General features: G+C 41.4%; 9 protein-coding genes across 9 annotated transcripts; 4 read left to right on the top strand and 5 right to left on the bottom strand. All coding sequences in view use genetic code 12, as the record gives it.

Moving 5' to 3' along the window:
- Nucleotides 1–389: 389 nt before the first annotated feature.
- Nucleotides 390–5,234, top strand: MMS22 (Mms22p; the record flags this gene model as incomplete). Its single annotated transcript, XM_002619835.2, has 1 exon — nt 390–5,234. The coding sequence occupies one exon, from the start codon at nt 390–392 to the stop codon at nt 5,232–5,234; it is 4,845 nt and encodes a 1,614-aa protein (XP_002619881.2).
- Nucleotides 5,235–5,303: 69 nt separating this feature from the next.
- On the bottom strand, nt 5,304–7,175 carry SWC4 (Swc4p; the record flags this gene model as incomplete). The annotated part of the gene is made up of 1 exon (XM_002619834.1): nt 5,304–7,175. The coding sequence occupies one exon, from the start codon at nt 7,173–7,175 to the stop codon at nt 5,304–5,306; it is 1,872 nt and encodes a 623-aa protein (XP_002619880.1).
- Nucleotides 7,176–7,278: 103 nt separating this feature from the next.
- FOB63_000976 (uncharacterized protein) lies at nt 7,279–8,727 on the bottom strand (the record flags this gene model as incomplete). Its single annotated transcript, XM_002619833.2, has 1 exon — nt 7,279–8,727. The coding sequence occupies one exon, from the start codon at nt 8,725–8,727 to the stop codon at nt 7,279–7,281; it is 1,449 nt and encodes a 482-aa protein (XP_002619879.1).
- A 452-nt stretch (nt 8,728–9,179) lies between these two features.
- On the bottom strand, nt 9,180–11,441 carry FOB63_000975 (serine/threonine protein kinase regulatory subunit; the record flags this gene model as incomplete). The annotated part of the gene is made up of 1 exon (XM_002619832.2): nt 9,180–11,441. One exon carries the CDS (start codon nt 11,439–11,441, stop codon nt 9,180–9,182), a length of 2,262 nt encoding a protein of 753 aa, XP_002619878.2.
- Nucleotides 11,442–12,071: 630 nt separating this feature from the next.
- SKI3 (SKI complex subunit tetratricopeptide repeat protein) lies at nt 12,072–16,232 on the bottom strand (the record flags this gene model as incomplete). The annotated part of the gene is made up of 1 exon (XM_002619831.2): nt 12,072–16,232. The coding sequence occupies one exon, from the start codon at nt 16,230–16,232 to the stop codon at nt 12,072–12,074; it is 4,161 nt and encodes a 1,386-aa protein (XP_002619877.2).
- Nucleotides 16,233–16,692: 460 nt separating this feature from the next.
- Nucleotides 16,693–18,480, top strand: FOB63_000973 (DNA-directed RNA polymerase III subunit; the record flags this gene model as incomplete). The annotated part of the gene is made up of 1 exon (XM_002619830.2): nt 16,693–18,480. One exon carries the CDS (start codon nt 16,693–16,695, stop codon nt 18,478–18,480), a length of 1,788 nt encoding a protein of 595 aa, XP_002619876.2.
- Nucleotides 18,481–18,765: 285 nt separating this feature from the next.
- AQY1 (Aqy1p) lies at nt 18,766–19,485 on the bottom strand (the record flags this gene model as incomplete). Its single annotated transcript, XM_002619829.2, has 1 exon — nt 18,766–19,485. One exon carries the CDS (start codon nt 19,483–19,485, stop codon nt 18,766–18,768), a length of 720 nt encoding a protein of 239 aa, XP_002619875.2.
- Nucleotides 19,486–20,096: 611 nt separating this feature from the next.
- Nucleotides 20,097–20,561, top strand: FOB63_000971 (uncharacterized protein; the record flags this gene model as incomplete). Its single annotated transcript, XM_002619828.2, has 1 exon — nt 20,097–20,561. One exon carries the CDS (start codon nt 20,097–20,099, stop codon nt 20,559–20,561), a length of 465 nt encoding a protein of 154 aa, XP_002619874.2.
- Nucleotides 20,562–21,704: 1,143 nt separating this feature from the next.
- FOB63_000970 (uncharacterized protein) lies at nt 21,705–26,906 on the top strand (the record flags this gene model as incomplete). Its single annotated transcript, XM_002619826.2, has 1 exon — nt 21,705–26,906. The coding sequence occupies one exon, from the start codon at nt 21,705–21,707 to the stop codon at nt 26,904–26,906; it is 5,202 nt and encodes a 1,733-aa protein (XP_002619872.2).
- Between the last annotated feature and the right edge of the window lie 11 nt (nt 26,907–26,917).

Below are 26,917 nucleotides of genomic sequence, written 5' to 3'. Positions count from 1 at the left end.
GGAACCATCGGTACAGTGGCTGGAAATATTGACCACAAGAAATGGTTCTTCAATTGCCACCGAACAGATTACGTGTAATTCTCTATTCTCCGAAGTACAAGAGGACTATCATCCTTGAATTTTCTACAAGGTCTTAAGGTGTAACCAATTTCATTGGGTTTTATATTCCATTGTTGCCTTTGGCCATTTTAATACTAATGTATTGAGGCTTCCCAAGACGCGAATAATTACGCCTCCTGCACTTATTAGCATCATCATTACACGTCCCCAAGGTTACAAATCCAACTAGCTGATATATTGTTTCAAACAAAGAAAAGCAAAACTTTCATTCAAGACTACAAACTTCATAATACCACAGCTATTCATGTCTTTCCAGTCTTTCAAGTTCTATGTCTGAATTGCAGTACATTTCAGACTCCGATGGCGATAACTCGCTACCGCAGCTACCTGAATCCGCTATAGACATGAGCCTACTAAATGATTTTTATTCTTTCTTATCCGGTTCTTCAAAGGAAAGACTTCGAATCGAGGTCAGAAATACCCTGCTTTGGCTGTTATTTAACCACTTGGACAATGACTTTGAAGACGCAAATCCAAACTCTTCACAGCTTTTACCATCTCCAACCAGGACAGAGTTACCCAGCACACTTCAAACGGAACCGAATGAGTTGGATCAGATTTCTGCTGCAGCGCATGCTCCAAATGATTCCTCCATGACGTCATTGAAGACATCTTCGACGGAAACCGCATTTCGAAGTCTACGAAAGAGAAATTTCTCAAGTCGCCATCCTTACATTGCAGATCAAGCCGACTGGTTGGGGATTTGTACAATAGACAGTATTAACGAGATGTTCACTGCTGATGAAGATCTACAGAAAGTTGTGCGAGCGTTGAATACCCTATACCTCAAAAGAAAGAAAAGATATCCTGATGAAGATCGCTACAAAGCCAAAAATTTCTATGCTCATTTGGGACAAAACAAATTACTCGCCCTTCAAGGGGATCCAGATGCCAAGCCGGCTTCCAAATCTGAGGATGAATCCTTACTGGTACTCGAAGAAAATGACGATACTCTACAGAATGAAGAAATGGATCATGACCACGAGGAAGATGATGACGACGAGGACCTTATCAGGCTTGAGGACATTCAAGTCCCTCCCGTCCCTTCAAAGCAGAGACACATCCACAGTTACCAGCACCCCACGTATGAGTCGGCGGAAGATACGGAAACATCTGTATCCGATGAAAATGATGATTACGAGGATGAGTATGTGAGAGTAGGAGGACGCTTTCGGAAACTTAAAACAATCCTCCGAGGAGTGTTGCCTGAATCTGCAAAGAGGCTTGACTACTTTAAACATGATTTACGGAAGACAAAAAGGAGAAAGATACCTGAGCGTGAATTAGAACCACGAAAAGGACTTGCCATTCGAAAAATCCCATCCATATCTAAAAAAAGCAATCAAGAAGGGCTAAAATCGTTCGTTAATGATGAGGAATCGAAGGAAGAGTATACCCCGAACTATCTACGCATTTCCCATTCCCCAACTGCATCCTTTGAAGATTTAAGGGCTTTCCGATCTACGTATATTAATTCTAATTCTGATTCTGGCTCCGGTTCAGATTCAAATCATGAAGTATTCACAGATTTGGAATCTACCCCCATGCGCAACCTTACGTTGAACCCAAATGAAATAACTTTAGTGACCAGTGGAAGTGAGTCAATAGAAGAGGAAGATCATATTGATTATATGTTTGCATCGAAAGGTACAACTAAAGTTGCGAAGCCGAGGCAGAAAGGATTACATCAAAGACACATTAAAACATCACCATTTACTGGACGAAGTTTCACCAATATGCATAGTCCGTATCAATCAATATCCCTTTCGGGAAAACGTCTGAAAAATGCTGTTATCGGACGACGAACTAATAAATTGAGGAAGAAAAGACGTCCTCAATTATCTCAACAAGGATTTGAGCATACAAACAAAAATACATACCCACAAGAGGATGCACTGACTGCACAACACAATGCAAACTCTGTGACACATAACTTACTTCCAGCTACAGAGAAAGAGGAAGGTGAAGGAAAACTTAATAAGAAGACACAAGTCTTTCATCCTATTGCACCATTTTTTAGACGTGATCCAGTAATGAGCACCACTGCGTTTGAGGTTGAGAGCGATTCAAAGTTTATACGCGATCGGAACGTACGCCCTACATCTCATGCCCTTTCTTTTCTTCACAGACCACAATCTATTCCAGAAAACTCCTATGCATTGATACCCCTAGCGCCCATTGATATACCTAGAATTCACACCATTGGCGATGGGCACATTTTCTGCGCTAATGAGAATGCGGTTTCCATCAGCCTCGTTGAGAAAAAGTACTCATTGGGCTTATACAAATTAGATTCTTCTATTCGGGAGACGGAAAAATATTTTGTTCAATTGCGAACTCTCTTGCTGAATACGAATATGCTTTCCAACCCCATTCTCCGAACTGATATTAAAATATCGTTACAAAGAATGACTAAATGGATTTTGATCGTACGTGAAGGCATTCCCAATACTATATTAAAGCAACTACAATTGACGTTGGATGTATTAGCGAAGATGCATACAAAGAAGATTAGATTATATCTATCAGTATTTCACGCTCAGCTCCTTTTCATTTTATTCATCGCTATCAAATTAGATTCAAGTTTGCAACAGTCAGAAAAATTAAAGGAGCTTGACGACTATTGCACAGAGTACTGGTCTATGTTTTTTCTGGCCATAAGCATCTCAGATATAAATAAACTCTGCGATGATGACGGCACAAATTCTTCTCTATTCGACTCGATTCAACTCATTCATTTCCTCTACGTCGGTAGAACGTGCAGTTGGTGGGTTCCCATAACGGAATCGTTGAAAGAGATCGGCTTTTTCAATGAAGAAAATGCGTCACTATTGGATTCATTATATGTACTTGCCTCGTGGTTTCCACGCGAAAGCGACTGGAGTCCGTTTTTGATTATTTTCGAAAAATTCAAAAATGCCAAGGTATCCGTCGACCATCACCATTTCCTAGATATTTGCGAACTAGCAATCGAGAAGCTTGAATGGCCTATCGAAGAACGCTTGATTATTCACCTTTATTCTTCTTATGGAAAAAGAAAGTTTGGAAACTTTGCTGACGAGACGGTAGTACCCCGACCCCTTCACTACGTGTATTCAAAACATGATATCCCTAAGACGAGCGTTTTTGAAAGATTTTTACGTCTTGTCTACACCTATGTGTCCCAGCTTGAATCCAAAAAGTCCATCAAGAGGTTGGTCTCTAAGTTAGTTGCGTCGAGTCAATATCATTATCAGAAGGGCAGAAGATATCAAATAATGTTTGTCAATCGAATTAATCTCATTTCACTTCTCTGTCAAATATCTGAAGTTGATTTAAAAAACCAGCTTTCCAATCTTGTCGAACAAGTAAGGGACTCTCGGGATATGTTCGTTTTCGGAATGGCAGTGAGTGCGATCCAGTTGCAATGTGACGTAGCGCACAAAAAATCCTTCTTCATGCCATGGTCTGGTATTCAATGTCTATTAGAGTCATTCTGTACCTATTACGACTCCCTTTTTGGTTTACCTTCGCTATTTCAGTCATTTGTCAATTACATCGGATCAAAATTGATCAGCATGCAAAGTTGCAAAGAGATAATTTTATTTTTCAAACTTTGTGAACGTTGCAGTCTTGATAAATTTCCAGATCCTATTCTTATCGATGTATTGAAATATATGGCAAGCATTGATTTCGAAAGCCTTGCCTCTTCTACCGAATTTGTCACTAATTATGAGAAGGATTTCGTCGAATTTCAGAAGTATTTGCTCATGTTCTTGAGTACAGAAATGCTGAGACTTCCAGTATCTCAAGAGCGATTTCAAATAAAAATCGACCAGATAGTTGAACAAACGATAAAAATTTGGTTTCTGATTAGCAAATGTACCAACACATGCAATTGGAATATCGTTATGCTACAGAAGTATTCTTATCTTGGCAATGCGTTTCTGAGAGATCGCTATCTAATGTTTATGTGCATTCAATTTGCTAGTAATCACACTTTAACGAGTTATGAGATTACTGAAATCGACATCATACTTTTGAAAAGTTTATTGGCATTCGATTTGTCCACCTATACCCCCCATTTATTAAACATACTCAGTAAACGGAATGGTTCTGTTTTTAATTTCAAGAGAATACTCCTTGGAGATTTCCAGTCCGTCACGCAGGTATTGGCTACGCGTGTTCAAATCTTATCACTTGTTATTCAGTCTGTATGTTCTCTTAGCTTTGATGAAAGGGAACAAAGAGAATATCTTCTCGTTTTAGTGAAACGATTACAAGATGAATACTCGATCCACTTTAGGAACCATACATTCAAAGACTTCTGCAAACGTACGATGGAATTACTTCTTCGTTTTTCTCAGGATAAACTTGACGGTCTTGATGATATTTGGAATTTTGCAGCTAAGTTAGGTTTCCCTAGGAGAAAGAATAAGGAACTCTGGAAGAATGTATCAGAACAAGAACGATTGCAGAAAGTTAATAATGAATTCATTGATGCTCTTCATTACAACAGAGACTATCATATGGTTTTGGATGAGTTGCTTGCTCCAGATGATATTGATACTATTTATTCCCTCATTCAAGTGTATGTCGAGGCGGTGACAATTAATACGGACTATTGGGCACAGTTATCCTACCTTTTAAAATACTTGCTCGTAAAGCTTTCTCGCTTTCAAGTTCAAACACAAGATAATAAGTTTAAGATATTTCTAGATTTTTTATGCGACTTGTCATTAGTTTCTTGCCGTTGGAAGAACAAAAATCTGGTCATTTTTGAACTTGAGTCACTCACCACAGCTTCGCATATTCTTCACAAAGCATACTACATCTACCAGGGGTACAAAGATCGACGTGAAATTATTTCTTACATCCATGATTTTTTAACGATGATAGACCAGTGTTCTCTGAAATTCCAGTCAAGGAATTTGTTTACGGAAATCACATTTGGGATGTTGAGAAGCGTATGTCACCCCAATTTCAACCTTAATTTCCAGCATTCAGAGGAGGAATACAAAGCAGCATACAAGCGACAAGATGAGCTTATGCTTGCCCTAAAGGGATTAGTAAAAACCACAGAGAAACGTGAATTCGATACTGAGATATCAACAGACTTTGAATTTCGGTTATAAAAGTACTAACTTCGAATATACATTGCATTATAATACAAATCATGAATATTACACCGTTAGTAAGTATCATCATTGCAAACCCCGTTGGCTCTTTATGAGTTCGATTTCTGCTTCTAATTTGTCCTTTCCCTTTTTAACATCAAGAAGAGCCACAACAGCCCTTATCAATTCATCATATTTTGCCATCGTCTTTCTAGTAGGCATCACTGGTTTCCATGTAGTGCTACCTGCTGTTGGAATATCCAATTCCTGCAACATACTGTTGACAGATTTAAATACAGATTGCCGCTGTTGCAACCCAGGGAGACGTTGGGTAGAACGTAAAATAACACCAGGAGTCAATCTCTCATTAGCATGATAATGTAAACCATATGCCTCCTCCTCTTTCGTTGTAAGTCTCTTAGAGAGAAGCTGTTGAATTGGACTTGGCTCGCCCTTTGTACTCAGTTGCTTAACCAAACCAGATAAGTATTGCTGAAGATGAGTTTGAAACCCGCGGTCCTTCTTGTATGAGGATGACGAGGCTGCGACAGGGATTGATGGCGGAACAGGATCAGTGTTTGCAGAATTGGACTTGTTGCTCATTTTCTTCTTTTGTTGCTTGTCCATGATCATAAGCTTATTATACAAGTTAGTCATGCCCAGAGAAGAGAGGTATTGTTGAACAGATTGGGAAGACTGTGGTGAGTCTAGCAACGTCAATAAATGCGATCTCTCCATAAGCATTTTTTTCGCAGCGAGTTCAAAGCGACGGGCTTCGATAACAAGCGATTCTTCCTCTGCGATTTCAGCAGGAGTCCGCTTGAGAAGACTCTCAAGATATTGCTTTCGATCTATTTCAGCATCTTTGGAATAAGATTCTAGAGATTCAACCAAATGAGGATTTGCGTTTCCTTGGTGATTTAGTATTTTGGCCGAGATTCGATAAAACTGTTCTTTCAACTCCTCCATAGTCCGGTCATAGGGAAACCTGTCTGCAATAACATACCACTTGAGCTCAAAAACTTTGCAGTAGTCGAAAAGAAGTTGCGTTTCCTTATATGACCAAGGGGGGTTAGTGTGTTTGTCCGTTATGCTGTTATTATCCTGAACATCTGTAGTAGCCTTCAGGGAGTTGGCCACTTTAGTCTGGCGTGCTTTCTCATCCTTTTCCTTCTTGTCTGATTCTTTCTCCTCCTGACTGCCTTCATTGTCTTTTACCTCATCTTCATCTTCATCGTCTTCCTCTTCATCTTCATCAATCTCGTCACCTTCTTTTGCTTCCTTTTCTTCCTCCGCGCCACCATCGCCTGACTTATTTAGCCCTCGAGTCTTCTGCTGTGTTCCAGGAGTATCAGTTTCAGTCTTAACTTTGCCATCTGTCCGTCCATTACTTTTCGTATCCTTCATATCCTTCAGTAGCTTTACTGCTTGTTCATTCTTCAAAGTAGCCACTTTTTCAGAACTGCCATCCGTTGTAGTTTCGCTGCTTGGTACAGAATCTTCTTCTTCCTTGTCCTTCAACTCTTGCTCATTACGTCTCTTTTCTTCTTGCAAGATCTCTTCCATGAAGTGGTCATACGTGGCTTCATCCACAAGTTCAGGAATGTCCAATGAAACAGAGAACTTATCGAAGAAGTAAGGTTTGCCTGCACTTTCCTGCTTCAAAAGTTCTTCGCTACCCTTCTGCCAGTGGTAGAGCTGCGGAGCATGTTCGTTCTTTTTATTTGGCTTGAAAGGCATTTTTGTCCACGGAGACACTTTTTGCTTCCGATCTCTTGCTTTGTTTGCGCCTAAACTGAGGCTGACTGGAGGAGTGTTTGGACCCAAAAGGTTATACAATTCACGGGCCATAGCACCCTTCTGAGGGGCAGCATACTCCACTTTTTGCTTCTTCTTCGCCGGTTGCGGAGTATCGTCCCGCTTAATATTCAAAACGTCAAGAATATCATTCGCTGACATGATGAATGGAACCGGCTTATGTATCTGTGTATTCAAACTCTAGAATAGAAATTGATGAAATCTAAAAGTGCGCGCTAGATGCAAACCCTATGAATGCATATAATCAATGCTTCTCGCTCACCGATTCAACCCAGTCTACTGTCCCCATTTGGGTCAAACGACTCAATGCCCTGGCAAAGGCGAATTTTTCCTCATCATTGACAAACATCGAAGCCTTTTTGGCAACCAGCTTGTCGAAGCCATGCTTCAAGACCAAATCATCGTTTTCAAATGTCTCTTCTTCACCTTTGTCACTCTCATGTTTGAAGAGTTGGTAATTGTCCTTTTGTAGATCCTCAGGTTCGACAAATATATCCAGGAATGGTGCAGCAGCCGTGGTGGCTATGCATCCATGTGCATCATAAACTGCGTCTAGGAACGTAATGAATCGTCTGACTTTGTCTCTCACATCAGTACTTAAGTAAGGAATGTCTGTGATAATGAACGATTGAAATGTATTAGCCAAAGTCAAATAATCGCCAGCGCTCAAATTTTTACCGCAAAGCTCTTCGAATGTGAACTGTGCCACGTATGGCCGCGAACTAAGAGGAACTTTTAGTGTTCTACCCCAAACAGTTAACGTATCATTGATGACCGCATCCTTTTCCGTATTGTGACGATTGAAATAGTTATACCACGTTTCAATATGCTTTCTGCAAGCGGAAATGTTTGTCTTACTGTGATACTTCACACCGGGTTTGGGATAGTGATAAACGGAAGATAACGGCCGGGGCACTTTTCGATAATCTGTTGGAGAGTTAAGATAGATGACACGAGTCTGTTTTTTGATCAACTGGATGCATGGAATGAACAGAACTCTTTGGATTCCGTTCAAGTACAAATCGTCTGGTGCTCTATTGGAAGTTGCAAATAAAATAACTCCATACTCGGGACTGAGAAGCAAGAACATCAATCTGCGAAGAAGCATGGCATCGGCAACATCAGTAACTTGAAACTCATCAAAGCATAGGACTGTAGATGACCTCGCAATTTCACTTGCCAATAAAGGAATGACGTCCAAGTCAAAATGGTTATGTTCCACTTTAAGCTGATGAGAGCGCTTGTGCAAATTCTGCATGAATTGATGGAAGTGGAATCTTCTCTTGGGCAAATGCTCGGGAACAGTCAGATAGAAGAGGTCCATCAACATTGTTTTCCCGCACCCAACATCACCCCATAAATAAATACCTTTGACTTTGTTCTCGACAATTTCCAGAACCGTCCGATCCTGCTTCTTCTTGCCAAAGTACGAGTCGAAAAACTTAGCAACACCGATCTTGGGCTTTAGACTCTCAACGTCAGGCATCCCCACATCCGGAGGCTTATAGTCAGCTAGCTGGCCATGCAAAATGGAAAGATTCAGTATGATTTTCCGCTGGTAGGGGTCATCCCTTAGTTTATTCTCTGCTACTCGAATGTCGTAAGCTTCTATCGGAGTAAGAGGTTTGGTGCTCAAGAATCGTACGCGCACCACAGTACATCGGCGCAAAGCCACACAATTCCGGAAGAGCATGGCAGTATTTGTAGAGCATGCAATGGCCGGTCAAATGCGGAAATGACGGAAAGAGGACGAAGTTGCAGATTTGGGATTTCTCGCTTGTAGTTCCTGTACCTCCCAATTAGCGAAGTGCACTTAGCCTTACTGGCCTTACAAAATGCAGTGTTGGCGCGAAATGTACCCCATATTCCGCAAGTGAGAGATGTACCCCACTTTCACAAGCCAATAGAGCTCCGGGTTTGCTAAGCACAACTGGGCACCACAAGTTACAATTTGATACGCTACATATTTTTGCAATTTTACAAAAATCCAACCGTGAAGTAAACTTTTATTGACGAACACATGATTAGACACGCAGACACCTTCTCCCCAAGTGGCTGTTCCCATGTAGTCCCTTGTAGCAAATTCGAACCATCAATATCCAAACAATGCTTAGAAGCCACAGTCGCAAGCTACACTTTTTCATTTCACTTGGTATCGGTCATTTCGAAAAGCAAGTCGTCATTGTCGTTATCATAGCTCATGTCGTAGTCTCGGCCCTGTGAATGCCTTTTACCTCCTTCCGGCGAATGATAAAATCCACCCGCGTCTTCGTCATCTTCGAATACATCCTCATATCTTATGGGATGCTTGGCCTCTGAGTAGATTGATGGAGAAGTGGCAAGACCCTTGATGCCTTCCTTGTGCACGGTCCCTGGATGGTGGGTCGCATGCGCTATAGTGGTTGCAGTCAGAGGAGATGCCGCAAGTTTATTAGTAGAAGGCTTGAAATATGAAAGATTAGGAGATGTGTAGCTTCCCTTCAGGCCCATCAACGATCTCGGGCTGGCACTACCTACGCCGCTGTCTATCCCACTAGTATGTAGTCGAGAAGAAATAGACGGCAACGGGCCATTGTCATAGGAATTGGGCAGAAATGAAGGTTGTGGGGAACTTGAATGGGAAGACTTGTGACTTGCAGCCTTGCTGCTACCACTGACTCCGTGACTTTCTCGAGATCCGCTCCGGTTGCGATGAAGAATCAAACTGGCACTCACACTGTCACCGAGTTGTTGGTGCTGGCTCTTCAAAAGCTGGAAACGGCTCAACGCCTCCAAATGAGAGTTGCTATCGCTTGAGTGAGGAACAGTTTTTGAGTCAGTATTACTGTTAGTAAGTTTCAACGTGGACTTGCCATCAATCATCCGTACAAACGAACTAATATCGTCGTCAATATACAATCCGCTTAAAAGCGCACCTGAGGAACCCAGTTCCATACTAGTGCCTAGCAATGATGCATTGGTATCATTATTTCGTCCACTAGCACCACTAAACCGCCGGCTTTGGCGAGACCCAAAAGACGATGAAAATCTAGGAGTGCTCGACACATTTTCTCCATAGTGTTCGTCACTTTGAAGGTGTGAGCCATGTGACGAAGAAATGGATCTTGGAAACAGCATTGCATTTGAATTGTTCTGCGAGTTCGAGATGGCGATCGTTGTTGGTGTATTGGACGATGACAAGCTACCCTTCGGGTTCCTCAATAGTGCAGCAAGAGATGCATTAGAGCCAGACCTGTGACTCGTTATCGATATTCGCCGCTCAATAGATCCCGACGCATAACTTGTAGGTGTCCCAGATAGTCCCGATGGGGGAGGAGATGTACTGATGGAACCAACTTTGAACGGCTGTATACTAGGACGCACAGCACCAGTACCTGTAATGCCTATTTTGGGCCTTTGGTTGGCGTCTTGTTGGATGGATGTACACGGAGAAACAGAAAACTTCTCTTCATCTTCTGTTCTGTGGAGATAATCCTCATGGCGGCGATCGATCCGTGCAGCCCCAATGTGATTTGTCGTCTCGTTGTCAGAATAGCCGATAGAATTGGTTCGTGAAACCATCCCTTGTGAGTTTGCGTTCTGTAGTTTTTCTGCTTCGTCCGCCTTCTCTTTATCTGTAAGCAAAAATTGATCAGACAATCTCTCTTCATGGTCAACAACTTTGAAATTGAAGTGGTTACGATAAGCAACAGATACACGTAAGCTTCCAAGCGTTGTACGTATTGGGGAAAATGATTTCTGTGTCATATGCGAGCCGCTCAAATGTTGGGAAGGGATAATTGATCGAGACAATCCTATTCTGCCTTTGGAGCTAATAGGCTGCTTACCGTCAATTAGCCGGTTACAAAGAGCTAAGTTCTTTGATGACACCTTCGACACAATCTTTTTCAATTTAAATGCCGGTAACAATCGGGTGATGGTGAACACCACCCGAAGAAGAACGATAGCTTGCTTGTATATTAGGGGAAGCTCGTCCAAACCTGAATCCAAAACATCTAGCTGGTCAAACTCGATAAGCCATCTTTCAATGACTACTTCCTGTTTCTTCGATTTCCCTTCTGCTACTGTCCACAATTTGCCGTTTTCATCCTCGAGCATTACGATTTCCCTGGCGTTCAATTGTCTCAAATCCAAATATGTCTCGATTATCATTGGAGGTAGTAAGGACGCTTCAGCTTGAGACTTCCAGAGCTTTATTTCTGATCGAAGCCACTCATCTGTTGGTGTGGCAATGTTAAGATTGAACCATTTATTGATCTTGAAGGAGCGGGTGTTATCGGCCGTTGAGGACGGCGAATCTGAAGCAGATCTTGCCAGAACGATAATCAGCAGAGTTTTTGTAAAAAAGTTCTGGAATACCTGAATCACTTTTGCATTCTGCTTTTGGATGGATTGTTGGTCTGACATTGTGATGGAGGCCCCAATGTGCGATTGCCACTATCGATTATACGAGGTGTTTGATTTCCAGAAACTAAACCGACAAAGATCTTAGTGAAAGGACCCTGCTGTTAATCGACAGATTGAACGATTCCACTGATGCTTAGCTACTGATCTGCTTAAGGAGCAGAATCAAATTGGTAGTTTGACACACCTTTTATCGTGTAGTGAATTGTGGCAGATACCCAATCAGTAGCTTCAAAAGAAAACAAAATGAGGGGTTATGTTCGCTTCCAATTTCACAGCCAAATGGGAAGACTGCAAAAAATATATATATTGGATGGGAAAAATGGAGGTTTGTTGGGATAGTTTCCTTTTAACTACCAGCGATAAGTCATAAGCCTACATTGGGATCCTGCACATGTTCCTATGTACACCACGGTCGCACAATCTCGCGGCCTGCTGCGAAAACCGACATGCATGTGTGGACACATATTCTTGAGAATGTTTAATAAGTCTCATTTTTTGGCTAACTATACAAATATTGGCGGCCGAGTCCCGAGGATTAGTATTTTATCTAGCTTGCATATGCTACAGATGGGCTTATGGAGCACCAGTAAGCTTAGTTAACATTGGACCGTAATCATCAATAGGATATTTTTAGTTGTATTTACTCAAAAGTGCAGCATGCGCTTCGTGGTTATCGCCACATATAAGAAGAGCCCTTTGCACTTCTCTTCTAGTCCCCTTTTGCAAATAAGCATCTGAAACTTCACGAGCAGTACATTTCGTATCGGTCAACATTGCAGTTGACAACGCCATAGATGCATCAAGATTCTTCCAGATATTAAAATCTCCAGGGAACAACATCGCAAATTTCTGCCACACTCTTGTATCATTGTTGGTCTTGAAGGAGAGTTCCTGTAACATCGTAGGTACTAGGCGAGACGTGTCGTCAACAAGATCGGTCGGCTTAAGAGATTCAAGCTCTTCTTTGATGGGTGTAAAGTACTCTTTCAAATTGTCCACAATGGAAATTGCTCCTAAGGTAAGTACAACAATCAACGAAGAACCGTACTCTTCTATGAATGCGAAAAGCTCGTCCAAAGCCGCCTGCTTGGTTTCCGTTGTGTTGCGAGCATGCAAAACTTGCGCAATCAAAGTCACGACTCTTTGTGACAGATTATGTTCGGCAAGAATTATCTGAAATTCTTCCAAAGCTTCTTTAAATTGACCATTGAAGAAGAAAGCCAACCCAATAACAATCCTCGAGGAAAGTAAGGATTGAGTGATTTCCTTCGTGAGCTCTTCTTCTGCAAGGCAATCCATAGTAAATTGCGCACAATCAACAGCCTTTTCATAATCCTCCATACCCAAGTATACTCTAGCCAACAGAGTTTTCGCTTCTGCGAATTCGATAAGCGTATCGATGTCTTCAGTCCGCTCGTATTTTTCTTCTAGCAAGCGGCAAAGGGTTTCGCCAACCTCAACACTTATCTTATAAGTTTGGCATCGCTCACTCAAAAGAAGACATAGTTTCAAACCTTCCACATCATCTGGATGAAATTTCAAGAAATTTTGAATGGCAAAATTAGCTATACTAAACTCTTGGGCCGCTTCAACGTCTCGAACATCTTTAGCATGGCCAACTCGTTTGTTCACAATGCTTACTGCGTAATATAACTGAGACAATGGAGACCTGCCCTTGGAAAGAATGTATGCATGCGTTGTCAATCGAGATGCAGTTTCCATATCATTAGATAAGTCTGCTGCTAAAGCATTTCCCAACCAAGAGGTAGCCTGATCTGGAGCTAAAGAGGTTGCCTTGTCAAAAGCTTCCCTAGCTAACTCCACATCTCCATACCTTAAGTAAAACGCAGCCAAATTGGTCCACACGCTAACGTCCCTAGCATCCAATGTACTCGCCTTAATGAAACAATGTTGTGCTATCTGTGGCTTCGTTGATGTATAAGCATTTGCTAACGCAATCCAGTATTGCGCATTGCCTGGTTCAAGCTGAATAGCACTCTTTATGGCAATAATAGCTGCTTCTTGACACTGTTCTTTCCGTTCCGAATCATGTTGAGCGTTCACCAAAAATGCACGGCCTAAATTGAATTGACAGGAAGCCCTTAACAACTTGTTAACCTTCTTTGGTAAGACTGCTATGGCTGCTCTGGCAGAAAGGATAGCGAGCGAGCATATCGCATTTACCCACATATTATTTTCAAAGAGATCGAGTGCACGTTTGCTTGATATCATATCATCATCAATATTGGGGACCTGGTTCACAATCAGTATAACAGTTGCTATAGGAAACTTTTGGATCTCTTGTTGAACACTCGTGGCCAAATTTAAACAGTCGCATAGAGACTTCCACAAGTTTTGAGAAGTGCTGTTTATTTTAACAGCTCGCGAAATAGTGTCAATGGTCTCAATATTTGTTTCAAGCATTCGCTTTGTGAATCCTCCTTGTAATAACTGGGCGCTATGATTAATCGATTGCTCATAGATAGCATTTAAGATACATTCTTCATCGGGAGACATTGCTAACGCTTTTTTAAGGAGGGCTAAACCGTCAGAGAAATCTCCAATCGCACAAACAGATAAACCTAGCATGTAGAAATTTGTCCAGGAATCAGGTACTATTGTTGTAGTGTGCTTGAATACCTTAATGGCAGCATCGATCCGACCGCAGTTGTAATAAGCTTCACCTAAACCTGTCCAACATTCTGGATCCATTGCTTTCATTCTAAGAGCGGTTTGAAACCATTCTATAGCTTTTGCGTCATCTTGCTTGTTTAAGGCAGAACATCCCAAGACACGGTATGGCCAGGACTTATCTGAATCGTCGTACAACTGACTGAATAGAATTCTTCTACTTTTCTCTGATGTAACGACTCTTTGACAAATAACCTCAGTGATATCCCATTCTTGCTTTTCTGCGAAATCAGAAGCAAGATACTTGGCAGCCTCAATTTCTGAAACGTCAAGTTCAAAAGCCTTGTAAAAGCACTTTTGTGCTCTAGCTTCGTTATGGTAATATTCCTTATACAAAGTCCCCAATAACGTATAAGATGGGGCATATGTTGGATGGTCCTTGAGAGATTGGATAAGGTTATCGAAGGCAATCTTCAAGTTTTCTTCAGATGGAGATCCCTCAAGTAAATAACTTTTGGCAATCCTGGCACGAATTGTTGCACGCATTTCCATTTGATGCACTGACGCGCCTTCAATATAAACCAAAGCTTTCTCCAACATCTCTCTACCTTCGTTGAAATTCTTCATCAAAATATGACACCAGCCTAATTCCTTGAGAGCTCTAACGTCCTTGGGATACGACTTAGCGACCTGAGAGAGTATCTCTTTAGCCAGTTCCAAATCTCTTTTTTCGAGCAAAATCAACCCTTTTCCAATGAGAGCCTGCTTATTGTTTGGGCTGTCTTTGAGAATACGATCATATAATTGAAGTGCTCGAGAAAAGTTTTTCGGAGCCTCATAGTACGTATAGACTGTTGCAAGCAGGCACAAGATGTCCTGCTTAGCATTTGCAAGGTCAATACCATAAGTTCTCTGTAGTTCAGCGAGGTGGTGTATAGCTGTAGTGCATTTTGAGGAGCCAGCTTCATACTCGTTCAAGTGGATGTAAAAGTTGCAAATTACACGATCAGCCAAAGTTGAATTAGAACATTTGGAGTAACCTTCCACCATCATATCAAGAATTTCACTAGGGGTGAGCGAGTTTTCAGTTACGGCTTCATCCTCCTCAAGATTCTTCAATTCACCATCCCCTTCCTTGAAACTCGGATTTTTAAGTTTCGCTTCATTGATTTCAGCCTTGAAGGCTGCAATTCGTGCTTTATCAAAGGGACACATGTCGCTCATTACAAAAGCCAAAAGTAAAACACCCAATCCTTCCTTCTGGAATTTGCGAATAAATCTGAAAACAATTCCCTCATCCAAGTCCGCTAGGCTTTTGGGGTCTTGTAAATCAAAGTAGAGAGACCAGGCGAACATGTCATTCGTGTCAATAACGACCATATCGGTACACATTTCCTTTATCTCTTGCAAAAGAGTTTTCTTCTCGGGAACCACTCGCAACAATTCGTATCTGTACTTCAAAAACTCTTGCTCATACTTCCTTCTGAGCTCGTCGTCATTGGAGAAGTGCAAAAATTTCTTGTACAATTCCGAAAGGTTGTATTGTTGTCTGATAGACCATTCGATCTCATTCAAATGGGCTTTATGTTGTGGGTTGAGAACACGAGGCAAGCGAAGTTTTTCTTTTGCTAATTTAGTTCTCAACTCTTGAGCTTCCTTATCCCTCACCAATGTAATTAGCTGCTGTAATATTTCTTCAGGCTTACCCATGGCACCATCAAGCAAATCTCCTAATTCCGTTCCTGGAAGAATAGACAGAAGAAACATCTCACTTAGCTCCGCATCACTGTGATACTTGTGGGCATTCAAGTAATTGTACACTTCTTTAATCACATCGCCAATTCCAATACCCTGGTGAATCAATACTTTCAAATAACTAGTTAGCACTTGAAAGAACTGTGCGTAGTCATCTTGTGATCTCACAACCTGAAAATAACCTTTCCATCCTAACAAAGTGTCTGGCTCGATCGATGTCGCCTTGGCGAACGACGCGCTAGCCTTGTCCAACTTGTTTAGAAGTTGATATGACTTGCCACGAAAAATATGAGCATAGTAATTATTTGGTTCTTCCAGTAGCACCTCATCCACATGCTCTAATGCTAGTTCAGGATCGTCCCCTTCTAGAGCCTTCTTAGCGGCTTTCAATTGCTTCATCGACATGATATGCTAAAGGTGGATCTTTGCACAACTGAGATTTGAAGTTTTCAACTGTGGAAGGTCACGTGCGACAACCACAAATGTTGAACGTATTACAAGTAGCATACAATGTCTATAGGGTGATTACAGTACTTAAACATGTTTGAGGATGAACCTATATTCGCTGCATTGGTTTTTAAATTCATCATCTTCTGGTCCCATTAATGTTGCCCAGTCTGAGGCTAAACTTGCGATTTTATACTTCATCAGAAACATGTCAAAAGTAAAATGATAGAATATAAATTGAAATATTTCTAACCATCTGACTAGCCAGGTAGCTATTCTATGCTCTTTCATGGTATTTTTTGAAGTGCCCGTTCACCAATGAAAAACAGTCACGTGCGCAAATCTCTCATCACGTCGCAAAATTATTTTACGTAGGTCCAGAACTCATAGAGAAACATCTCTTAAAAAAACACATTACATGACGTCTGCGTTGACGGAGTCTGCTAAAACGCAGTCTCCCTTCTCCTATTTGTATACGAGAGTGGCTTTGAATCATCTAGGTGAAACTTCTGCCATCATCATCTCCACATTGATCTCGTATGGTCGCTTAACTGCCAAAGATATTAGCATTAAAAGCAAGCTTACTCTTAAACAGGTGAAAATTGCATTGGTATCTTTGATACAGCTTAATTGCATACAATACTGGAAGGAAAACTCATCGAAATCAGTCTTTTACACGTTTAATGACAGGGGAATCATAACTCTTTTGCATGCTGGTGATATCATCGCTCGGATAAAGCTGCAATACGGCGAAAAGGCAGCTGAACTCGTGCAAAACATCATCGAGAACGGGAACATCACAGTGAAGGATTTCATCTCCACGCTATCTGATGAACAGGAAAAGTATGACACCATGGCGATCCTTGTGAAGCTATTCAATGATGGCTGGTTGCACAGACTCCAAATATTCAACTATCACCCGGCTGAAGATTTATGGAATAAAATGTACCAGGAAACGTTGAAGAATACGCCTCGTTCTGCAACGACCAGTGAAATCAAGAGGGTCGCTGAAGCCACCGAGAAAACCAAAATAAAGTTCAATGATTTGTTCTTATCAGGTAACGAATCCAAGGATGTTTTCATTGTGGAATCCGGAATTCATCAGCTCAAGTCATCAATTACCCTTGGCTTTAATTTAAGCCGATTTGAAAAACACTTAAGAAGCCGGGCGTTGTCTGATATGGCAAAATCAAGATTAGGGCTTTTAACCGGTTTTATTTACGAGCAATGCTGCTCCTTGATAGAACAGAAATCTGCGGATTTGCGTCATCGCTATCAGGATATCTCAGGATTGATCACTAACCCTGAGGAAGAAAGAGTGTTCTTAAGCTCGGTAGAAAATGCATTGGTGGACAGTAAAATGACTGTGTTCACTATCAGAGATTTGATGAGACATTTACCCCCCGACTTGGATTTGCGAAACTCCATCTTAACTCAAAACTTTTTGAAACCTGCAAAACGAGTTAATGTAAATGGCACTGACCAACCGCACAAGAAAATTAAGCTAGAAGATGGGCTGGCAATAACAGAAATGGACATTGAGTTTGAAAGTGACTTTCATGCTGAAAATGGGGATGGGCCTTTGTCAATGACCTTGGTTGCTGAGCATTTGAGACTTTTAACTTTCAACACTGTACCCTTCTTGTTCGAAGTTGCGCCAGGATCATACACTATTCCCTTCCTTCAATTATCTAAACATGTCAAGCAATTTCACTACGAAGCTCTCATTAAAACCACTATGGGCACAAACGCATTGCGAATTCTTAAATGTATAAAAGCCATGAAGTTGGTTGATGAGAAGGCTATTTCAAACCTGGTTTTGTTGAAAGAACGTACGGTCAAAAACGAGTTATATCATTTGATTAACATGAATGTTATTGAAATCCAGGAGGTTCCTAGAAGTGCAGACAGAGCAGCATCCAAAACTTTTTATCTTTTCCGTCACAAGGATGCATCGCTGTATCGCTTCTTAAGTCATGCATTGGCGTTCAATATGGGAGACATATTAACCAATATTGAACTGTTCAAAGCTGAACATAAAATCTTGCTAGAAAAATGTGAGAGAGAAGATGTGAAGGGTCATGAGGAAGAGCTTTTGCTTGAATCTGAGTTAAAAACACTCCGGGATTTGCAACTCCGGGAGATCAGTAATATTGGCCGCTTTAACCGTGTGAAGTGGCTTTTTACTGTTTTCGGAACACTATAGATATCTCTTGTATGCATCAATCTAAATTCTAAGCACCATTATCTCATAAGTTTCGTATGCATGTATGCACACTAAGTAGGTGAGACACTGTGGTTAATGTTCATGCACACTTGTTACTATACGAGGAGAATAACAAATATACGATATTTTCATTAAGAGCGTACTTAAAGGATAAAGGGTCCCAGCTTGATTATGTTGCAGATTATAAGCAATCTCCAAGCAACGTGAGATTGTGAATTAGGTAAGTAAACTAGGAAACCCTCGATACATTTTGCTTCCACAAATCTAGTGGTCAGCATCTTGGCCTGGGTTACAAGTGTGGTAGTCCAAAACCTTGAAGATCTTCCAGATACCCCACGCGATGGCAGAACCCAACAAAGGACCGACCCAGTAAACCCAGTGGTAGTTAGGGAAAGATCTGCTAGCGATACATGGACCGAAAGATCTAGCAGGGTTCAAACCAGCACCAGTGTAGTAAACGGAAATCAAGTGTCCCAAGAACAAGGCAAAACCAATCACCAAAGGAGCCATAAATGTAGCTTTAGCTTTCTCAACAGCCATGAACAAAACAGCCAAACACAAAAGACAAGTAGCAAAAGCTTCAATGAATACAGCTCTAGATTTGGAGCATCCGCCACCCAAAGCATTAGCAAAAGCAATTGGGCCTGGGGTCATGGCGGAAGCAGCACCGGCAGCGGCCATACCAGCAACCATCTGGGCGAAAACCATAAAGGCAGCTCTAACAGGAGGAACAGCACCAGCCAAAACCAAAGAGAAGGTGACAGCCGGGTTTAAGTTACCACCAGAGATTCTGAAGAACATGAACACAGGAACCATGACACCAAAACCGAAACCGATGGAAATCATAATCAATTGACCTGGGTCAGAACCAACAGTTGGAATAGTTGGGTCCTGGTTGGCAATTTGAGCAATGACAAACGCAGTCCACAAGAACACAAAAGTACCAAAGAACTCACCCAAAAAAGCAATGAGGTGGTTCTTCATGGCAGATGGTTCACTACGGACAGTGCCAGCGTATGGCTCCTGAACGGCTTAAGCTTCGACGTCAGACGCAGTCATTTTGATGGAAAAAAAATAGTCTACATAAGTCAATTAAAGGCGACATGGGTGTGCTTTTATATTGTGGGTATTTTTCTGGGAAGGAGCTGCAGGAGACCTCATAGGATTCACTCGGGCTTAAAGTACATCGGAAACTGTTCCGAATCGTTTCTCAATGCAGGTAGTACATAATTATCTGCTTCTGGCAGTTTCACTTCAAATCTCACTCGCAAATAATACTGTTCCAAATTCTCAATACCTCTCTGGTCGCCTTCAATTGTAGAACCCCATGTCTCATTTGGAATTCGAAATGGTCATGAGTGGGCGGTTTGGCATACACATCACCCCCTTCATACCCGATTGGACAAAAAAAAATCTAGAAGGGTCATCTTATATGCACTCTGTACATGTAATGCGTGTGAAGATATCGGTTTGCGAAATCCCCTCTCCGAAAGATTCTGAGACATCATTTCACGGTAACATCTCAATGCTTCCTCTCTTAGTCCTGGTGATCAATACCTATTTCCATTGACTGAATTGAATTGAAACAATTATTAATGATTGTATTTTCCCTTGTTGTTGTATGTTGGAATTCTGTTTTTTTCTTTTTTTTCTTTCCATCTCATCCTGCTGCAGCGCGTCTAAAGAAGTACAAAATAAAACGAGAAAGGTTCTTTTACTATGCAAATGCGGAAGATTTACTCAGAAATTTCAGAAACTTACGCGATGAGCATGATGAGTCTGTACATTCTTGTTCACTTGCAGCTGCTGGTAATTTCCCAATTCATACAATGGCAGTTTCACGTCCATGCACATTCCGTTGCGCAGACACTTCACTAGTTCTCAGTTGCTTCCATGTTCATTCGTTTGTTCCCCTTTTCGCTCATGTTAAGCAACCTCCATCCCACCGCTATGAAAAATCTTATGCACATATGTGGTCATGCCCTGGGAACAAGTATCATGCATCTTTTAAGCGCCAAGCATATTTGTGGTCTGCTCTCGAATATGGCATCGTAAGTTAACCTATTGAACTGTCTGATGTCATCGAGATCTTTAACAATAGGTGCAATTGCTGCAGTTGCATCAGCCACGAATCTAATTATAACTTGATGTATGTCCTCCGCACTAAGCTAACTGGCAGGCTTCCATGTACCTCTTCGAAGTTTCTTCGCAAGTGCGAACGTGTGCAGAAAATAAGTAGGTCATGCAAAGCAGAATTTTTACACATGTTAGCTGGAAGGACGGACAACACATTCTCTGTAAGACATCTGCGATATTTCGGCAATATTACGGACTTGCCCATTTTTCACAAGTAATGGGCCGATACGAGACTTGCTTTGTTATCATATCACGTTTCTGTTTCACCTACGCGCTGCTTTTTATTGTGAAGGATATACTGTAATCAGAATTAAGCTTTCGGCTTTCCTTTGTGTTGGTTATTTTTCCTGTTCAATATTTAAACATAAAAAATATCATGCACTCGGAACGGTTGAAGGTGGATTATCCAACGGGTATTCTCCCGCATACCCGAACTCTTCTTGGCACCATGATGTGGTGTACCTTGACTTTAAAAAAAAATGCATAGAGGCAGGACCTTACACTTCCCGTTGGGAGTGTCACTAAAATAGACTAACGATTATGATAGACTTCAGGGTCTACCATGTGATATGCTGGTACCTACATTTCACATATACTCCGTAAGTGCAGGAAACAGCAAGGAAACGGGAAAGTAAGTACGGATACATTAGATTTATAAATCGTACCCAGTGAATGCATTCGTAAATGCTTCCTCTTTGTGTATATCTCTGGCACAATTTCGGTAATGATTATTACTATTTGTAGACTGAAGATGGGCTCCAATGGTCTCATACACTTGTCCATAAGGATCTGAAACGAGCGTGCATACATTGTGGAGGACTTATACGTCCTAGATAGAAAATGAGAAACGTTGCACAGAATTCTTCATCTTAATGCCTCCACTTTCCTTGGACTTTCTTAGAATGCATTTTAACTTGTAAAAGTGCTCTAATTGCATTAGTGGTGTTTTTGCAATTTCTAATGGACATTTCTAATGTTCCTGTATATCCACCTACTGAAGATACAACATCACGTGCATCACAAAAGACCTTTGTGTAGCTCCATAAACAGGTTCATCTATCGTGCCAATGACCAATAATAAGTTTCCCATTAGCCCCAGACGAAAGCTAAGTAAAACTCCACAAAGCCCAGATGCACTGAATGTTTCGCTACTACCGAATTCCAGCAATCCAAACATTCCACTGTTTGACGATGAATCCATCCTTTCTTGGATAGATAGCATAAAACTACGAGCGTCGGAGACATTTTCAAGCCAGCAATTGGAATTGAAGCAACTTCGCGATGAGACGCAGAAAGAATCGCTCCGGGAGAAGTATCGGCACGAAATTGTTCTGGAACAGTTTGACCGGTTATCAGAGTATCTAAAAACCAAAGCAGATACGAAAATACCTTCAAATTCTCTTGATGATTCAGCCCATCTTAAAGGGCACCCCACTTCCCTGGGACCAAATGAAGAAAGTTTCCATTTGCTGCTGAGTGATTCCGACATCATAGAAATCATATCAAGCGAAGGAGAAGATGAATCCGAGCAACCCTCTCACGACGAAGAACTTTCTTCAACAAGTGAATCAGGATTAGAGAAAAGCGCTGAGCACATTCGTAGTGATATTGTGGATGTGGATTCCGATATGGATGATAATTCTTTGAGCGAGTATCATAGTGAGCAGTATCATAGTGGGCTGATCATCGAGGAAGAGGAGGAGAATGTCCCTGGAGGGCCTAATATATCAACAAATCATGAGGAAGTGATTGCTTCCATCGATGAAGATCATAGCCTTGATTATGATCATGACATCGATCAAATGGATGAGTACGATGAGTTATCACAAGAGGAAGGCCATGCAGATGATGTGGAGAGTAATAGCTATGAGCAAGTGTCCCAACAGCCGTTCCATTCGCTCCCCAACAGAAGACCAAAATTATCCGATACCACAGGAGGAAAATTCGATCCATCCCTTTTCGAGCATGGTGGAATGAGCAGTTCGTCGGCAGAAGAGGAAAGTGGAATATATAATGACGACAGTGAAGTTTCAGAGGCAGATATGACCCCCGGAGTTGACATTGACATGGCTAGTCATCTCCTAAATGCTATGAACAATACTCAAGTAATTGACGGGGAAGACGAATATGACATTGGTCAAAGCATGGAACATTCATTCAAACCTAAAGTGGAAGACCAAGAGGACTATGAGTATAGTTTCAAGGATGATGATGAAAATCAAGAGACGATAAGACACCTTGAAGAGGAAGAACGAAAATCGCAAAATGATGAAATCGTGGTTCTTTCCAGTGAAGACGAAGAAGACATGTCTGGTCCTGAAAATGCTTCATCTGACTCCGAAGAAGATTCACATTTATCTGGCCCTACCAAATCTGACAATGAATCAAATCGAAACCTCGACGAAGCACACGACTTGTTCACTAATGAAGAACGCAGAATTTCTCTTAATGTGATAAATCATATTTCTTATAATGATGAACAGCATGAAGAATGGACAGAAGAGGCTACTCATGCTAACACTACTATCGATCCACTGTTGAACTCTAACCTATTCGCAAACATTGCACAAGAAGCGCTTGCTGACATTCCTTCAACTTCTAATGCGCTTTCCAGTGACTACCCTGCAGATGTTGAATCTGATTTCAATCGTGGGCAAGTTGCCGAGATAGAGCAGAGCTCTGAGATTATCGACGATATGGTGAAAGGAAATGAGCAGGCAGAAATCGATTTGCACTCTAAAACCACTGAAGAACAAGAAAATATTGTCAGCGAGGGCTCATTAGCTGATTCGGAGGCGGATGTTGAAAATATTCAAGATCAGGGTATCATGATACCTAAAGCTAATCTCAAATATCCTGTCTTCAAAACGATCAAGCAAGAACTGCCAGAAGTAGTCTTGCATAAATTGGAAGAAACAGAGAAGAGGTTCCACATAAAGTTACACACTCTTGAAAATTTAAAATCTGAACTTGGAATTACTTCAATAGAGCCCGAGGAGTCAGACTCCTTTTCGGCCACTGGTAATACTATATATGAGGATGCCCAGGCGCTTGAAGATGAACTAATGCAAGATATCCTGCGAGTGGCTCAAGAAATGGCCGAAGTTCATGAACAAATAGAAGCTATTGAAAATCCTCAGAAATTCGTGGAAACTGAACTGATTTTTCACGAGAAGGAAAATGAAGATATGAACTCAGAGGACAAAATAACGTACAATCACAGTTCCTCGCTTATGGCTACTCTGTCGAATTTAAACGATCCTAAGGAATTTGTGGGCCTACAGGCTCTGAATATACTTAGTGAGAACGCGAGTATTGAACCTGAGCCTAAAACTCAAATCGTCCCAACCGTTTTGCCAAGAAATGACGATTCAATTGAAAAGGATAATGCAGATGAAACTGATGTACTGCCTAATCAAATGGAGCCTGAATCAATCAATGATATTCCTCAAGGTATTGTACAAGACGAAAACGCACTGGAAGAAGAGATCTTTCACGATGCCACAAGCAGTTTGAAAGTTGATAGGCAAAAGTCGACTATTGACAACGAATGCGAAAATAAGTCTGTGAGTGATAGTGTGCCCAGAGACACATGTCTCAACACTAGCTTCATGAATACAAATGAGAATGCTGACAGTGTGAAAACAAATGCTAATACGAATGGGAGAAAGTCAGATGATGAATGTAACTTCTCTCAAAATTTTCAAGAGGGCATTACCAATCAACATACGGATGAAGAAATGTTCAGCGCAACAGATGACTATGCTGAAAATCCCGTATCTGATACAGCTTCAGTTATTCAGGAAGATCTTTCATTTGATTCCCAGGATGCTGAAAACCATCCAGGGCAAGATTCCTCTAATGCTGAAGAGACGCTTGAAAGAGAAAGAGATAGAATATTTGAAAATGCTGCTGAACCCAGTGCTGATTTTAAGAAAGCATTCTGTGAGTTTGAAGTGTCAAGTGGTAATAAAGTCACAGTCATTGAACCTGTCACCTCTGAGGAAGTGTTGATGACGTTCGAAACCGAAACTATAGTCGAACTGAAGTCAATTTTTCCAACATCAATCGAGGAACCTACTGAAATCATCGCAGAGACAACTGAGGCAGACGTCATAGGTGAGCTTATTGAAATAACTGATAACTTACCTCCTGATATCCAAACTCCAACAGAAGTAATCGAACCCGAAGATATTGATGGTGAAATGATTGTTGAATCTTTTGAGGAGACAACTGATGTAGTTTTACCAACATTCATCCAAGAAATGGAGTCTTTGAGAGGTACGCCAGTGGATCGAGATGTATATCCTTCATTCTCAATACTGAATAAGAAATCCGACGATGAATCGTTGCATGATGAACCATCCAGAAAGCGTTTAAGTGATATTCAAGAAGAATCTTCTCGGATTAAAAGACCAAAACCTTCATTGTCCTCTTTTAACCCGTTGAAATGGTTTTTTCCTAATACAAAACTTAGAAAAAAACCATCTATTCCAGTTCCGCGTCTTGATGATGTCCCGACGGAAAATGAAAGTGAGTCTTCTTCTGAAGCTTTTATTGAGGGTGGAGCGAAGGCTGATCAACATGATTCCTCCTCTGACGGTGAGGGTGAGTCACCCATAGACTCCGGGGTAGGATTTGGAAATAACCTCATAGAAGAAGATACAGCGTTAAAAGATGAGGGCGATTTGTTCACTTCAAGTGAAGAAAGCAATGTCGTTGAAGAGTTTATGGTGAATGAAGATAGGAATGAGAAAGAGAATATCAAACATGAGAATCCTACAGACCCTCTAGAACTGACAAAAGAGAGCACTCCTCTTGACTCATCTGAGATGTCTGAACCCTCTAATGTTGCGGATGCAAAGAAATTAACACACAATGATCCGAAGGAGAAAGAAGAAGGAGCAGAACTTCCAATAGCCGGAACACAGACTGTCCTCGACACTGGTGAAGATGAAGCCAAAGTTCGCTTCCTCTCACGTTTCTCTCCCGAAGTTGATGGCGATGATGATGATGATGATGATGATTTCGTCGACGCAAGTGGTGAATTTGGGAATTTGGAAGGGAAAGAAACTACTATTGGGGGTTTTCAATTCAATATCATTGCTCCTCTGTCTGAAAATCTCCTTAATAAAGGCAAAACGATTATGAAGGAGCTTGAAAGCTTGTCTGAAGCATCTAATGATGAGTCCGATGAAGGCATAGAGAATGAGGATATGAATATGTCTTCGAATAATTATGAGGAGAACAGGGGGTCTTCAGGAAAGGAGATAGGTGATGAAGTTGAAATGTATAAAAGTGAAAACGCAAGCAATTCTGCAAATACGAGTGAAAAGTCTCTTCCAGAGAAGGAAGAACAGAAAAGCCAAAAGACTCCCGATAATATTGCCCTAGCACCAGTTGAATCTATTCTTGCAGTATTTAAGGACAAAGTCAATCATGTTATAAAAGAGAGAGATAATCGAATTTCCAGCAAGGCAAACGAACCCGAAGTGAAGAAGGGACCTCTCAATGGCATTGAATCTCCAGAGGATAATCATCAGCAAGAATTAGATTGTCAAATTCCTCAAAAGGGAAGTGAGATTCCAGAGATACAACAAAACGTGGGTAAGCATCAGGATGACGGAAGTCTGTTGATGCAAGAGAAATCCACTCGAAATGTCAATGATTCTGATATGACTATGCATCCAGTTGCAGAAAAACGGACACACCCTAAAACGGGAAAAAGAAAAATCCTAGGATTGGAAATTTCTGAGGATTCGACCCCGCCTCCAAGGAAGCGTACATTGCGGAGTCAAACCAAGCACGAGTTGGGTGACGAAAATGCTGAACTGGTGGAGCATGAAGAAAAAAACTGGAAGGAAGAAAAACCACAAGAAGCTGAGGTCCCTATGACTCCTGTCTTAGGAGAAGACCTAGAAGCAAAAAACAATGAACCTGCGAATTTTTTCCATTCGCCGCTCAAAGTGACAAAATCTAGGTCCCAAAGGAAACCAATCCAAGAACATTCTTCACCTACATTAGATGTGCCACTGCTGCCCGGTCGTAGGCGTGTTTCAAGTGGTAAGTGGTTGCTCGATCTGACGGACCATCCGGCTTTGAGAACAAGGTCGAAGTCTCCGATAAAAAGGACAATTCAACAACTATCTTCGGATATCGATGATGAACCGCTCAAGCGCAGGAGGGTAACGAGAAGTAGCAAGAAGAAAGCTGAAGAAGAAAAAACGAAGGAGGAAGAGTTACGAGGTCGCGCTAGAGAGCGTCGATAAATTAATGTTTA

Source organism: Clavispora lusitaniae (assembly GCF_014636115.1).
Source record: "Clavispora lusitaniae strain FDAARGOS_655 chromosome Unknown tig00000003_pilon, whole genome shotgun sequence".
In the NCBI taxonomy this organism is placed as follows: Eukaryota; Fungi; Ascomycota; class Pichiomycetes; order Serinales; family Metschnikowiaceae; genus Clavispora; species Clavispora lusitaniae.
Note: the sequence above shows the minus strand (reverse complement) of the source record. Positions and strands in the feature narration are given on the sequence as shown.